Source organism: Saccopteryx leptura, chromosome 3 (assembly GCF_036850995.1).
Source record: "Saccopteryx leptura isolate mSacLep1 chromosome 3, mSacLep1_pri_phased_curated, whole genome shotgun sequence".
NCBI classification, from domain to species: Eukaryota; Metazoa; Chordata; class Mammalia; order Chiroptera; family Emballonuridae; genus Saccopteryx; species Saccopteryx leptura.
The window spans coordinates 335,767,292-335,780,341 of NC_089505.1; the positions used below are offsets into that span (position 1 = coordinate 335,767,292).

The 13,050-nt window shown below is 45.5% G+C and overlaps 1 protein-coding gene across 3 annotated transcripts; it reads left to right on the top strand.

Moving 5' to 3' along the window:
• Positions 1-720: 720 nt before the first annotated feature.
• Positions 721-8,465, top strand: OSR2 (odd-skipped related transciption factor 2). Of its 3 annotated transcripts, none has more exons than XM_066379206.1 (4): positions 721-1,279; positions 5,248-6,014; positions 7,060-7,159; positions 7,889-8,465. In XM_066379206.1, the coding sequence occupies exons 2-4, from the start codon at positions 5,359-5,361 to the stop codon at positions 8,069-8,071; spliced, it is 939 nt and encodes a 312-aa protein (XP_066235303.1). In that variant the 5' UTR covers positions 721-1,279; positions 5,248-5,358; the 3' UTR covers positions 8,072-8,465. The 3 variants fall into 3 exon arrangements, with proteins under 3 accessions (XP_066235303.1, XP_066235305.1, XP_066235304.1); XM_066379208.1 differs by having other exon boundaries at positions 725-1,279; positions 7,971-8,465; XM_066379207.1 differs by lacking the exon at positions 721-1,279 and adding an exon at positions 4,560-4,704.
• The last annotated feature ends 4,585 nt before the right edge of the window (positions 8,466-13,050 follow it).

Here is a 13,050-nt window from a genome sequence, read left to right on the forward strand (position 1 = left end):
AAAATGTATCACTACACTTCAAATTCGATTGTTTCCTGATGATTGAACAATGAACTCTCTCTCTTTCTCCCTCTCTCTCGCTGGGAATGAAGATGTACGTGCTTTAAGAAGCTAAAATAGGATTTTCCTAATTTTAAAAAATGATTGTTCTTTCACCCAATTCCAGATGGGTTCTTTATTTGCCAATGGATTGCAGAAGCCCACCTCTTTAACCAAGTCAATTAACTGCTTATGAAATGTACATTGGCTGATTAAAGCTTAAATATTGGAAGAAATTTCTCCTGGAACATTCCATATATGTCTTTGCAGTAATTGCGAAATTAGCCAATTATCACCTGTGAAAACAAATTTCGTTTTGAAAACAGATGAAAGCAGACTACACATATAGTCAAAATTGACCAAAAGTATGTACAACACTGTATTTTAAGTTGGGGGAAGGGTGATGTATGCTGAAGAATACAATCTAGAACTGGTTGATTGATTTTTACCCTGTGAAGACGGTTATGTTAGACGTGTTATGTGAAAATTAGCTCGGCGAAAGCTCCAAGTAAAACTACAAAATGCCCTTTAGTTTCTCTGTGGGGTCTTGGGGATGCAGAAGACCAGTTGTTCAGTTTCTAACAAAGTAAGGAAAAGTGGCATAGAGAAGAACAGGGGTGGACGTTGTATTTTTGTGTGAGTTTTGAACTGAGTCACCTTCGGCTCTGTAATTGGGAAACCTCGAGTAAACCTGTGCCTTTAAGACTCAGTTGCTATCCAAACACAAGTAAACAGAGTGGACCATTAGCGGGCGCCCGGCGCGGAGGCGGAGCCAGGGAGCAGTGGGCCCTGCGCTGCAGCGGGACGCACGCCCGCAGGGGAGGCGGGGCAGCTACTAAAGCCTTGGACTCTCGGCCGCGAGCAGCCTAGGGAGGAACGCGGGCGGGGATAGAGCTCGGCGCGCTTGCTGCTGGAGGGTGATGGCCCTGCAAGGCGGCAGACTCCGACCTCATCCGGAGTCCGCGAAGGGCTCGCGGAGGCGCGGGGTTCCCGGCGAGCGCTGAGCGCGGGCTCCGAGCACCTCGGGTCTTGACGCATTCCACGTCCACAGACTGACGAAGGCGAGGATCCCCTCGCGTTTTTTCGGATCGTGGCGCTCCAGATAATGTCCGAGGCTCCCGGAACTCCGCGCGGAAAGAGAAGTTTGCCCGGCGTGGACCCAATGACCTTTCCAAGCTGTGCGCCTCACTGCCTGGCCCGGGTCTGAGCGGCGCTGCCCAGGCGGACCTTTCCGCGGGAGGTGAGTGTCCGCCGTGGGAAGGGGCTGCAGCCTCCTTAAGAAAGGAAGGGTGTAGGGGATGCAGGGGGCGCTGATTCCCGGTCCGGCGTGCCACACGTTCAGAAATTGTGAAAAGAAATCATATGGATGCAATCCCGGGGCATTGTTTCTCACTCTGTCGGATCCCAGGCATGCCACTTCCAGCTAACACCCACAAAACACACTTTTATGAACTGTTTTTAGTTTTGTTTTGCGACATTTGATCTAAGCATTCACCAAGGCTTCTTATAAAAGCTGATCGAGGAACACTGAGATAAAACCCCGTTGCCCCAGGGTGTTTCTGACCCTGCCGTAGTATTCCCTGTCCGCCCGTCCCAGCGCAGCCGCGGCGGCGCGGCGCGGACCGGCCGACACACACGGTGCCTGTCTAGCCGACGCTTTTCAAAAGAGAAGTAGTAGTTTAATCCTAGGTAATTCTCAGACTTTGTGCTGGCCTTTTGATTTTCCTCCCATCTTCTAGTCCTGGAAGAGGAGGCAGAAGGCAAACTCCCCCGGGGCTTAAACGCTTGGATTCTCAAGAAATAGCGAGAGAAGAAAGAGCAGCGGTTGTAGAATGGAGGGAGAAAAAGGTGCTTGCGGAGGGAGCGCTGAATCTGCCTCCTACCTGTTAGCAGAGAACAAAAGAGGGCTGGCGTTTCCCGGAACAAAACGCCTCAGACAGCTACTTTCTCTGCTAAACAAACTGCAGTCCTGAGCAGAACAAGAAAATTACTCACGCAGGGGGAGCGAGGGAGCAGAGAGAAACAGAACCCTTATGCGGAAGGCATCTTAATTTAATTAACTCCTTGGGCAGGCAGAGGCGCTGCACGGGGGCAGGATTCGCAGCCGTTCTTTCTCAGTTCACCTGATCCAGTCTGGCCATCTTTAATTTTATTTTTAAAAATGATCTCCTTAGACCCACCTGGACTGTAGCTCTCTGATTTATGTGAAATTCCACTGTGGCTTGGGCTGAAGTTCAGCGAACCAATCGATCTATCAGTCAGTTCTCTCAGACACCAATGCACAGGTTTTTAGCAAATGACCCCTGACTGTATATTATTTTTAGATAATTCAGTGTAATAACACCATTACCTAAAAGCAAGACTTCTTATCAAATTACCACGTACCTTTTTTTTCTCCAATGCTTTGAAAGCTTCACTGACCTGAAATTAGTATGTACACACCTCACTTGTTGACAGCCATGGAACTAAATTTTTACAAAACTTATGTACATGCCTGGAAATTCCTGTGAAAAAGATTGATGAAAGAAAACTAACCCCAGCTCCACTGAAATATTTATGTATTTTCATTGGTTTAAGTTTCTTTCCTTGCAAAATTAAAAAATAGCCAATGGCCCTAAAGGACGGCATGGTGGAGAAATGACAGCAAACGATAACTGGTATGGCCTGAAACGGACTATGGAAACTACATGCTCAACTCCAGACAAAACGAAAGTACTTTAGATCTCTGCATAGACATAAAATATTTTTGACATATATTTCCAGCAACTCAGCGGGAGAGTAGAAATCTAAGCTCCCTAATTATTTATGCCAAAATGTATGGTGGATATTTAGTCTTGTTCTGTTTGTAGAAGGGTTTCAAAGTCACCAATGGTTTGCTCTCCCATGAAGAAACCATTTGTCTTGCAAATTAAAATGAACATACATTATGAAATGGCACTTGTGTACCACCATAAACCTTGAATTACAATAGAATTCTTAGTTTTTGTGTTATGAACCATTTGGACAAAAGGGGAGGAAGATGGCACTTAATTCTCTGCTGGCAGAATTAACGTATAACCTTTATGGCAGAGTTTACTTTGTGTATTTGGAATCGAAACCACAAGTGGAGTAGTCCTTCAATTGACAACACACACTCCCACACATATACACACAGAGAACATGGTGGGAGTTGTTCTTGCCTCCTGTATTCATTTCTAAGAAATATGGGAATACACCCAAATAGTAAGTTTGGTTTGGTTTCCTCTCTATGGGGGAGTCGCCTTTTTAACACTAAGAGAAATATATTTTAATCTCTAGAAAATTCTCATTATGCAAAAAGAAGGAAATAAAGGTATAATTATTTTCATGAAAGAGGAAATAATCAGATAGGTCACCAAGGATGTTAGTAGAATCCTTTTTTTCCAACCTCTCTAGGAGAGGGCTTTGAGGGGTTGCCACTGAACAAAAATGAATTGTGATTTGTGGTGGGAAAGTTTATTCCAAAAGGAGGTTTACAGTTTCGGTTGAATGGTCTGACTGAGACCCCCTGACTGTTACACACCTCTCATTAACTCCAGGCCTGAACTCCCAGACCGCATACCACCAGGCAGAAGCGGTTCATTAATAAATCCCTGTCTCTGCGCCTTTCCAAACAGAGGAGGAGGGAGGGAAGGTGTGGGCCGCAGGGAGGCAGCCAGATTCTGCCTTGCCTGAGCGCTGTGTCAGCGCAGCCCCCTAAATCTGTCCTCAGGACCACTGGCAACACAACACACTGAAGAAGAAGAAAATTCAGGCGCAGAAACGGGTGGGTGGGGAGGGAAGGCTGCATACACTCCCCCACCTTTCTGCCGGGCGAAAAGGGTGCTGATGATGGCTCAGAGGCAGCCGGCCTGCTCCTCTCCAGGGACAACGGTATTCGGAGTCCTGCACCTGGGAAGCCGCCCTCAGAGACCAGGTGTGGTTCTGCCGACCACGGAGCTATAAAGGGGCTGGCAGTGGGCGCAGGGAGGCCCACCCTGAACGCAGGTGCGGTGTTCCTGGGCACCTGGAATCTGAAAGCAGACCTCTGTGCCGTCCTTGCGGACTCAGGAACAGCCAAGAGCGTGCGCGCAGCTTAGGCCCAGGCAGAGACCCCGGCCCAGTGTCCAGGTGGTAGGAGCGCCACAGCACAGACCTCCAGGCAGATGAGCACGCTCCTCCAGGCCCGCAGGACCCCGCTGTGCCGGCCGCTGGGGCTCCCCGCTGCTCCTCCCCTTTCCCTTCTCCGGGAGCCCTTCCGGCCTCCTCTCCTGGGCTCTCCTCGGTGGAGGAGCCGCTCCAGGTACCAGGCTGGGAGGCCTCTCGAGCCTCCCAAGAGCTTGGCACTCAATCTGAGAGAAGGGGTTCAGGCCTCAGAGGCGTTCTCCGCCCACCCCAGTCTCTCCCCGGGAGCCGAACCATCTGGAAGGGATCTTGGTGGGGGGTGGGAGGGGACGGCCCCTGGGAGGGAGGGGGCGATTCCTGGTCGAACCCGGGCCGAGGTGTCACTTTTCTTTCCTGCGGCCCGTCACTGCTGATGAATGGGATTGAGGCGGAGGAAGGAAAAAGAAAACCTCCGAGGTCAGCGTGGGGGGCGAGGCGGCCCCTCCGAGGGCCCGAGGGCCCGAAGCAGCGCCCCCCCTGCTGCGCTCCCGCAGAGCCACCGGGGTAAGTGCGAGGGCCACCGCCAGGAGCCATCGCACCCACGGGGGTGAGCTGGGCCCTCGAGCCCGGCTGGGACCCACAGCTCACCGCTCCTCCGGGAGCCCCAGGCTCTCCGGCAGAGGCTCAGTCCGGGCCTGCGGGCGTTGGGCTGCAGGGTTGCGGGGTTGACTGAGCTTCCCGGACAAGGTGGGGGCGGGTGAGCCGGGCTGGGCGCTGCCTCTGCAGAAGCGCCCCTGCCCCCTTTTCTTTCCACCCGGACGTGAGTTCTCAGCTCCATCCTTGCAGGAACCCGACCTTCCTGTGGGCGCCCAGCTCACAAGGGGACCTTCTCCTACCCCGCCTGGCGCCCTGGCTGGGCCGAGCCCGGTGCAGATTGCTGGGCTGGCGCTAGGGTTCCCTCGCTAATCCTTTGGGGGCCCTTTGGGGCCCGGGAGGAGGAAGGTGGGGGACCCGGAAGGTGTAGTGACCCGCGCCAGCGCCAAAGTGTAGCCCGAGCTGATCCGGATAACAATCACGACTCTCCCTCTGTCTCCCTGTCATTTTTAGGGTATCTCTGCGTGCTGTTGTCTCTCTGGATTTTTACCAGAGCCCCAAACCCACCTGCGTCTGAGTCCTGGAAGAAAGGAACAGCTCTCTCCGCCCCCCAGCACTCGGAAAATGGGGAGCAAGGCCCTGCCAGCGCCCATCCCGCTCCACCCGTCGCTGCAGCTCACCAATTACTCCTTCCTTCAGGCCGTGAACACCTTCCCCGCCGCAGTCGACCACCTGCAGGGCCTGTACGGCCTCAGCGCAGTGCAGACCATGCACATGAACCACTGGACGCTGGGGTACCCCAACGTGCACGAGATCACCCGCTCCACCATCACCGAGATGGCTGCGGCACAGGGCCTCATGGACGCGCGCTTCCCCTTCCAGGCCCTGCCCTTTACCACTCACCTCTTCCACCCCAAGCAGGGAGCCATTGCCCATGTCCTCCCAGCCCTGCACAAGGACCGGCCCCGTTTTGACTTTGCCAACTTGGCCGTGGCTGCCACGCAAGAGGACCCCCCTAAGATGGGAGAGCTGACCAAGCTGAGCCCGGGGCTGGGAAGCCCCATCTCGGGCCTCAGTAAATTGACTCCTGACAGAAAGCCCTCCCGAGGGAGGTTGCCCTCGAAAACGAAAAAAGAGTTTATCTGCAAGTTTTGCGGCAGACACTTTACCAAATCCTACAACTTGCTCATCCACGAGAGGACCCACACGGACGAGAGGCCGTACACGTGTGACATCTGCCACAAGGCCTTCCGGAGACAAGATCATCTGCGGGACCACAGGTGAGATAGAGAGGTTGGTCGGGAGGTGAGGCGAGTTTGTCCAGAATACCAAAGCCTCATAGAAATTCCAAGTGTCACCAAAATCTCCTTTGAGCTAAAAAGTACCCCCCAAGGCCCTCCCCCGCCAGCCACAGCTACCCACCAGCATTCACCTCTTTTCCTCACCCGCCAACGGTCTTGTTTGGGATGCCGGAGGCCTTTTCATCCTTAGGCTGTTAAAACCTAGCGGGCTGGCCTTGGTGCTGTGATCGGTTTCTCTGTTTCCTTGTGGTCGCCCTTGGGGTCGGGCAGGTTGAGCCTAGGGACCCCAAATCCTCTGATGGCTGCCTCAAGACCATTTCTGGGAAGTTCCTCACCTCCACTGGGTACACTCCCTTCCCTCTCCTCTACGTGCTAGCTCCTGTCCCCACCCCAGCCCTGGTGAGCCCAGAGCCTGACACCACGACCTTCCTTTTAACTTCACTTGCAGAGGTCTTGTGATCACTGAATTTAGACAGTTCCCATACCCCCACCCCAGACCTTAAACTCTGCATAAGTAAACGGCAATTGAAGAAATACTACATCGTAAATGTTTTCATCAGGTAAAAACTTCCCGGGAATGGGGGTGGGCTGTCTCTCTCCAAACTCCACTAGCAGTTCCCCAGGATGGGACTTGTGTACCGATCTTCCTCAGCTGGTAAGAAATTCGCTAAAGTCAGTCCCACACAACTCGGCCTTGCCTTACATCTTGATTTGGCCAGTTTAAATCCCAGGGAAGACCGCAGAGACCAGGAAGAACTCATTCCACACGATTTGGAAGTCCAGAATACGCCAGAGAGGGCGATCGAGTGTAGATAAAACCAACGTCCAGTGAATGTTTGGAAGAGTCTGTTAGTTGAGGTTAACCATAAACAGAATTACACAGGGAAAAAATACAATCTGAAAACACACATAATGGGAATCGTGTTTCTTTTGTCCTTTCATGACTTCGATTTTGGTAATTGTCAAAAGAAACACTCACCGTAGTTATAAAGCCATTTCAATAAAACCTTATATTGATTTTCAGGTATATTCATTCCAAAGAAAAGCCCTTCAAATGTCAGGAGTGTGGGAAAGGATTTTGTCAGTCTAGAACTCTAGCAGTTCACAAAACTTTACACATGCAGGTAAGTTTGTTTTCTTGTTTAAAAACAGTGACTGGTTCCGTTTTATCATGTTTGCTCTACATAAGGTGTTTACTGGCAAAACCTTTCTCTTAAAAGACTCTATTTAGATTAGTGTTCTAGTGGACAAAGCAGCACTCAGTTTTTTATACATAAAATTAATCCTATTTAACATAAAACATTTTTATATTTTCTTTAAAAACAGGCTATTCTAAATTCTAATTTTAGAATTATTATTTTTTCATCTGATCTGCCCTGCATTTAAGGCTTTCGTGTTTGGGAGGAAATAAAGGTAATTTCGATAATGGAGGCATGGTGAAATCCCATATGCTCTGTCTCCCAGGGGCCTCATAATTTGTAGTTTTCCGAACATTGAGGAATAGTTTAATTTTCCAGCAAAGAGGAGACTTATTCCCTGGGAGAATGTCGTTCCTTAAGAAGGGATTAGAGTTTTTCCTTCCCCCTTTCCTGTCTATGACATGGTGATGAAATGTTAAGAGCTGGAAATCACAAAGCCCACCTTGGTGGCCACCGCAGTTATCAGTGTAATCGGCCTCGTGTGTGCCTGAGTGTGTGCTGTAGTGATTGGAGGATTAGGAACACAGATTTGTTCCTGCAAGTCCCCTCTTTTGTTGTCGTGCGTGTGTTATGTGATACCAATAAGACAACTATTGAGAAGGGTGAGGTGGTGGTGTGAAGGATTAATCCTTTGCTTGCTTCACATCTGAACAGGAATCTCCACACAAATGTCCCACATGTGGAAGAACCTTTAATCAGAGAAGTAATCTGAAAACTCACCTTCTCACCCATACAGACATCAAGCCCTACAGCTGCGAGCAGTGCGGCAAAGTGTTCAGGCGAAACTGTGATCTGCGGAGGCACAGCCTGACTCACACCCCGCGGCAGGACTTCTAGAGAAGCCCAGGATCTGTCCCGTGCCGCCCTGCTCCCTTCCCCAGACACCTCTCCACGCCTCCCACCCGGGGGTTCCATCCCCAACCTTTCACTGACCCCAGCTCTGCCCTTGCTGCAGCCGCACCTGCAGCTCCAGGGAGTTAACTCCACTTCTGGAGGACTGAGAACTGTAGAAAGCCACACACGTACATCCCTTCACAAAGAGCATATGCTAATTTCTTGTAGATATTCACAGCTCATTTTAGAGCTCTGTACATAATGTTGTGGTCTTTGTTTTGTTGTTTTGATATCTTGTTGGTTGCACCTAGATATGGAAAATGGAAGCCAAATTTATCTTTAAAGACTGTATTTTCAAAATAAAACTTTTCCTTGTTTGTTTCAACGCTCCTGCAAAGAGTCTTGCTATTTAACTGCTGTTTTTCCTCTATATTCTGGAAGAGTGGTCTGTCTCTAAAATAGTCAATATTGGAAGATATAGTTTAAACCTAGGTTTTAAAATAACACTCACAATCCTCTTACTACAATTTTAGCTCTTCCCTTTTTTGTTCTGTAGTATTTTGGAATTGGACAATTGTGCTGTCCTTTTGTTTTTCGAAGACATTAAAATTGACACCCCTAAGGTTTTATTCCCTTTTGTTTATTCTAATGTGTATTATTCCTTAAGATAAAAAGCAACATAATAATTATTAATAACTTGCAACTCCAATGACCTACTTGAAAGTACAGCTGGGAAGAAGCATGAGGGAAAAAAAAGAGAAGGGAAATTTCTCATGATTTTATTTTTTTTAAAGTCCTTGACCTACTGTCAAAGTTTATGATGGGCAACACCTCTTACCATTAGACTTTGAACACTGTGATTTAGTACCATAGACAGACTTTACCCTGACTTCAGGGGAGAGGTCTAAGATCACCTACAGAACACTGCAGGAGAGTACAGCCTTCAGAAGATGGAGGACAAGAGGAGAAAAGAGAAGCTACTTAGCTGTGTTTGCACAAAATATTTCTTTCCAAGGGTGGAGATCCTTTGTTACAGAAGGCTTGGATTTCTCTGCAAAGCAAACTGAGTTAGGTCACTAGCAAGGTATCCGTCACAGGTTGGCCTTTTGTCCCTGGGAAAGTGCCAGAAGTACAGGTTACTCTGTGTGTAGAACTTATGACAAATCTGTAATCACCTTCTGAGGCATTTCAACTTTTCCCAAATGGTTTCTGGAGAACCTGACACTCGTGTAAGGAAAATCCCCGTGTGGGATTTGGGTGGAGGGCTTTGGATGCAGGTAGAGAGTAGTGCTGTGCAAAGACTGGAAGGAGAAGAACTGAACTGAAAGTGGAAACAGAGGAATCTGTCACATAGTGCCCAGTAGGTTCTCACAAACTTGAATACTGAACAACAGGCTGAGTTAGGTATTCTCGGTGTTTTTCCGTTTGCATGTGTGTGTGCAGATGGCATGTTTTATGTTCAGGGGGCTACTGGGCAACATGTCTTATGTTGGTGCCTTAGAATCCTCCCGAAGGGCAGGTAAGGATTTGAAGATGAGATGCAACATTTCTCACCAGTGCCTTGTTCAATATGATTTACCAGGAGTTTTCAGAATTATTCTGGACTCTCTCTGCTCACTCCATTCTCAGGAGAGCTGGCTGAAAGTTACTTCTGCTTCTCACAGGAGATCAATTCTCTTCAACAAAGTGTCCACCCAGCAGCTTGTGTGTGTGTCTAATACACAAGTGCATTTCCCAACATGGGATGGGCCTAAAGGCTTCACAGAGGAGAGAGGGCAAGAATGGAGTGTCGGCTGCATGTGTGTGTGGTGTTCAGAGGAATGAAACTGTTGTTTGTTTTCTTTTGTTTGTACAGAATTAACTCAGTGACCTCGCTATCCCTACTCTCTCAAGATCCTGCCCACCTTGGCACAGAAGATTTGAATACTTTAGGACAAGGTTACACATTGACTGTCCCTAGAGCTCTCCTAATCCTGCAGGCCTTTTCCATGTAGTCAGTCTCACTGCCCCACCCACCCCAACTGACTGCAAGCTTCAACAGTTCCATTGCAGAGGCTTCAGTCAAATTATCAAAGAATGACCCTTGCTCGCTATCAAGCTCAGGCATATCCTTGAAGTTCTTGTCACAGGGATATAGAGATAGGTATAACCAGAATAATGTTTCTCTTTATTTATTTTAGTTGAAAAATGGAAATCAGAAGTAAATGAGGAAAAAGAGAGAAGAAAGTGGAGAAAGCAGTTCCCCTTCCCGTATATACATTATTTTTAAATTTAATTTATATGTAGTTTATTTATGTAGTCATTAATTTAACAAATGCTTATTATGTGCTTTTCATTTGCGAAACCCTGTGCTTGGTTACAATGATTTTCACAATCAGTTTCTACCTTTCTATTATCTAGCGGCACATTTTTGCCACTACTACTTAAATAAGTTAAAAATCTAGAATAGGGCTTACTTTTATAGGGACCCTCAAGCTGCACCCTTAACTCCAACCTTCATCTAGACTCAGAAAGGATCTAATGTCAGAGGGGATTCTTTCTGCACTCTTTACAATCTCAGGTGAACTTTTGAACAGTGGGTTCTTCTCCAAATTCTGAGTTTTGTTTTCTTCTTTAGACTGTCCAAGTATGCAGGAAGTGAATCTTACATGAGACAAATTTATGAGACATCATTGGGAAAAACGATACCTTATATCTTATGAAATTGATCTGTGGGTATTTGGGGGAGGCGGCTTAGAGAAGAGTCAGTAGTTGAGTTTTAAATTAGACTATGTTTTCCTTGCAAACTCTATCATAGTCAACTCATGAATCAATACTCCTGGCCAGAGAACAGGAGGACAAAATATCGTGAGTCACAACCACAGTGCTGAAGAGCTTTATGCAACAGTTAGGTTTTGAGCTATGACTTTAATCTCATTTCATAATCTACGTGCAGGGTTTTAAAAATAATTTCTACATGTGAGTTCCATTTTAATCAATTTTTAATATAAAATTATGACGTGTGTTAAGTCCCCTTATTGATGTTAATATTTACATTAAGGTCATTGTAGTACTAGTGCTTTATAACTGTAGTAATTAAAGTTTGCTATTTTGCCCAGGCACATCCTCTTTTATTTGAAGAGGCTGTTCTAAAATTTGACTCTAGGACAACTAAAAATTTAAAAAGTAAGCAAATCTGAAATCTCAAATTATAAGTAGGCCCAAATACAGCCAGTGATGAAATGAAAGGCAATTAATTAATGGGAGTTTTTTCTACCGTTCATTTGTCAGATATTAGCTTAGACACTTGGACTGTTTCACCTCAATCATGTTTAATCAGGTACCGTTGCCCGGTTTTGGTTCTGGAGGGACAGTCAACTCCTGGAAGGGAAACTTTAGTTTTTCAATATTGTCAACATGATAGCCGAAATGCATTTGGATTAAACAGTGTAGGATCTCGAGAAAATTTTAACAGGTTGCCTTTCTTATTACTAAAGTAATTTAAATATTATTATAATAAAGAAATAGAAAAATTTGCAACTTTGTAATACATTGAAAATAGGAATGGCTTTGTATTTTGAAGGATCATTTGTGTTTACCTTTATTTGTGTGTTATGTTGAGACTGTATTTCTCAATTTTTTCTTCTGAAATGTAACTTGTCACTGATAACCACCTCTGCTGACAGCAATGAGCAATAAAGGGAGTGGAGATTCAGAATGATTAGCTTTGATGACCTGATATATTTCATGTTTACTCCTGTTTCTTTTCTTTATTGCTTATTTTTTCCCTACCCTCACCACTAACCAGCAAAAATTACATTATCTAAGCTTTGTAACTTTTTTCTTGAAACTATTGAAGGCAAATACTGATAGTGAAAAACACAGATATACTTCAAGAGAAAAATTTAAAGGTAAATTATAATGTTATATCTTTTAGGATTTTTCTACAGCAAGAAACATAAAACCTGACTAAAAGGGGCTTAAACAATAGGGAATTCATTTTTTTCCATATAAAGAAATCTCAAGGTAGGGTCCAGAGTTGTGTGATTAATTGGAGTGACAGGATCATCTAGAGCCCAGTACTTCTTACTTTTCTCTTCTTTATCTTGAGTGAGCATACTTGCTCTCTTCATAGACACAAGAGGGCTGCAAAAGCTCCAACCATCAGTTCTAGTATTTCCTTTTCACAAACATTCCATAGGCAGAAAAAGGGGTTATCTTTCTTGTATCACTTTTTAAGAACTAAAAATTTGCTCCATAAATCCAACCTGTATACTTGGCCTCAAATATTATTTGCCAGAATGAATACACTTGCTCCTTCCTCAGCCAATTACTGACAAGAGAAATAGAATTATACCATGATTGACTTGACTAATAAAATTCTCCTTCTATGCATGAAAATGAAGCCACCCTTCCCAGAAGCCTCGACTCCCTAAAAACGCCCAAGTTCTTTAACAAGGGAGGAAGGAGAACTGATTGTTGTGAATATTAAGCAGATGTTAAAAATAAAGCTTCCATTAATAACCTAATGTTAGGAGATGCTTATGTTATAAAAGAAGAATATTTAATGGCATATAGTCTATACTCTATATAAACAAATAAACTCTGTGAAAAAAAAAAAACTAAACAGAAACAAAGACTAGGACAAAATATACCAAAATATTAATAGCAGCTATTCATAAGTAAAAAATTAAGGGTATATTTTTCCTTTTTTAAAACTTTTCCACAGTGAGCATGTGTTACTTTTATAAAGGAAAAAGGTAAAAATCATTATTTTTAAAATCCAAGATAAAAACTTAATTTCCTCAATATTTTTGTTTTTTCCTTTTGTTTTATTGCCTCTGGCCAATCTTGTCTTTTTTCCTGCACATCCACACATACTTCTTTTAAACCATCCCTTTATTTAGTTACACTTTTACTTTCTAGTTTCCTTTTCTTTCTTCCTTGATTTCTATTCAAATCTACTTTTTCTATCTTTTCTCCTGTCTCTAGGTTTCTGTGCC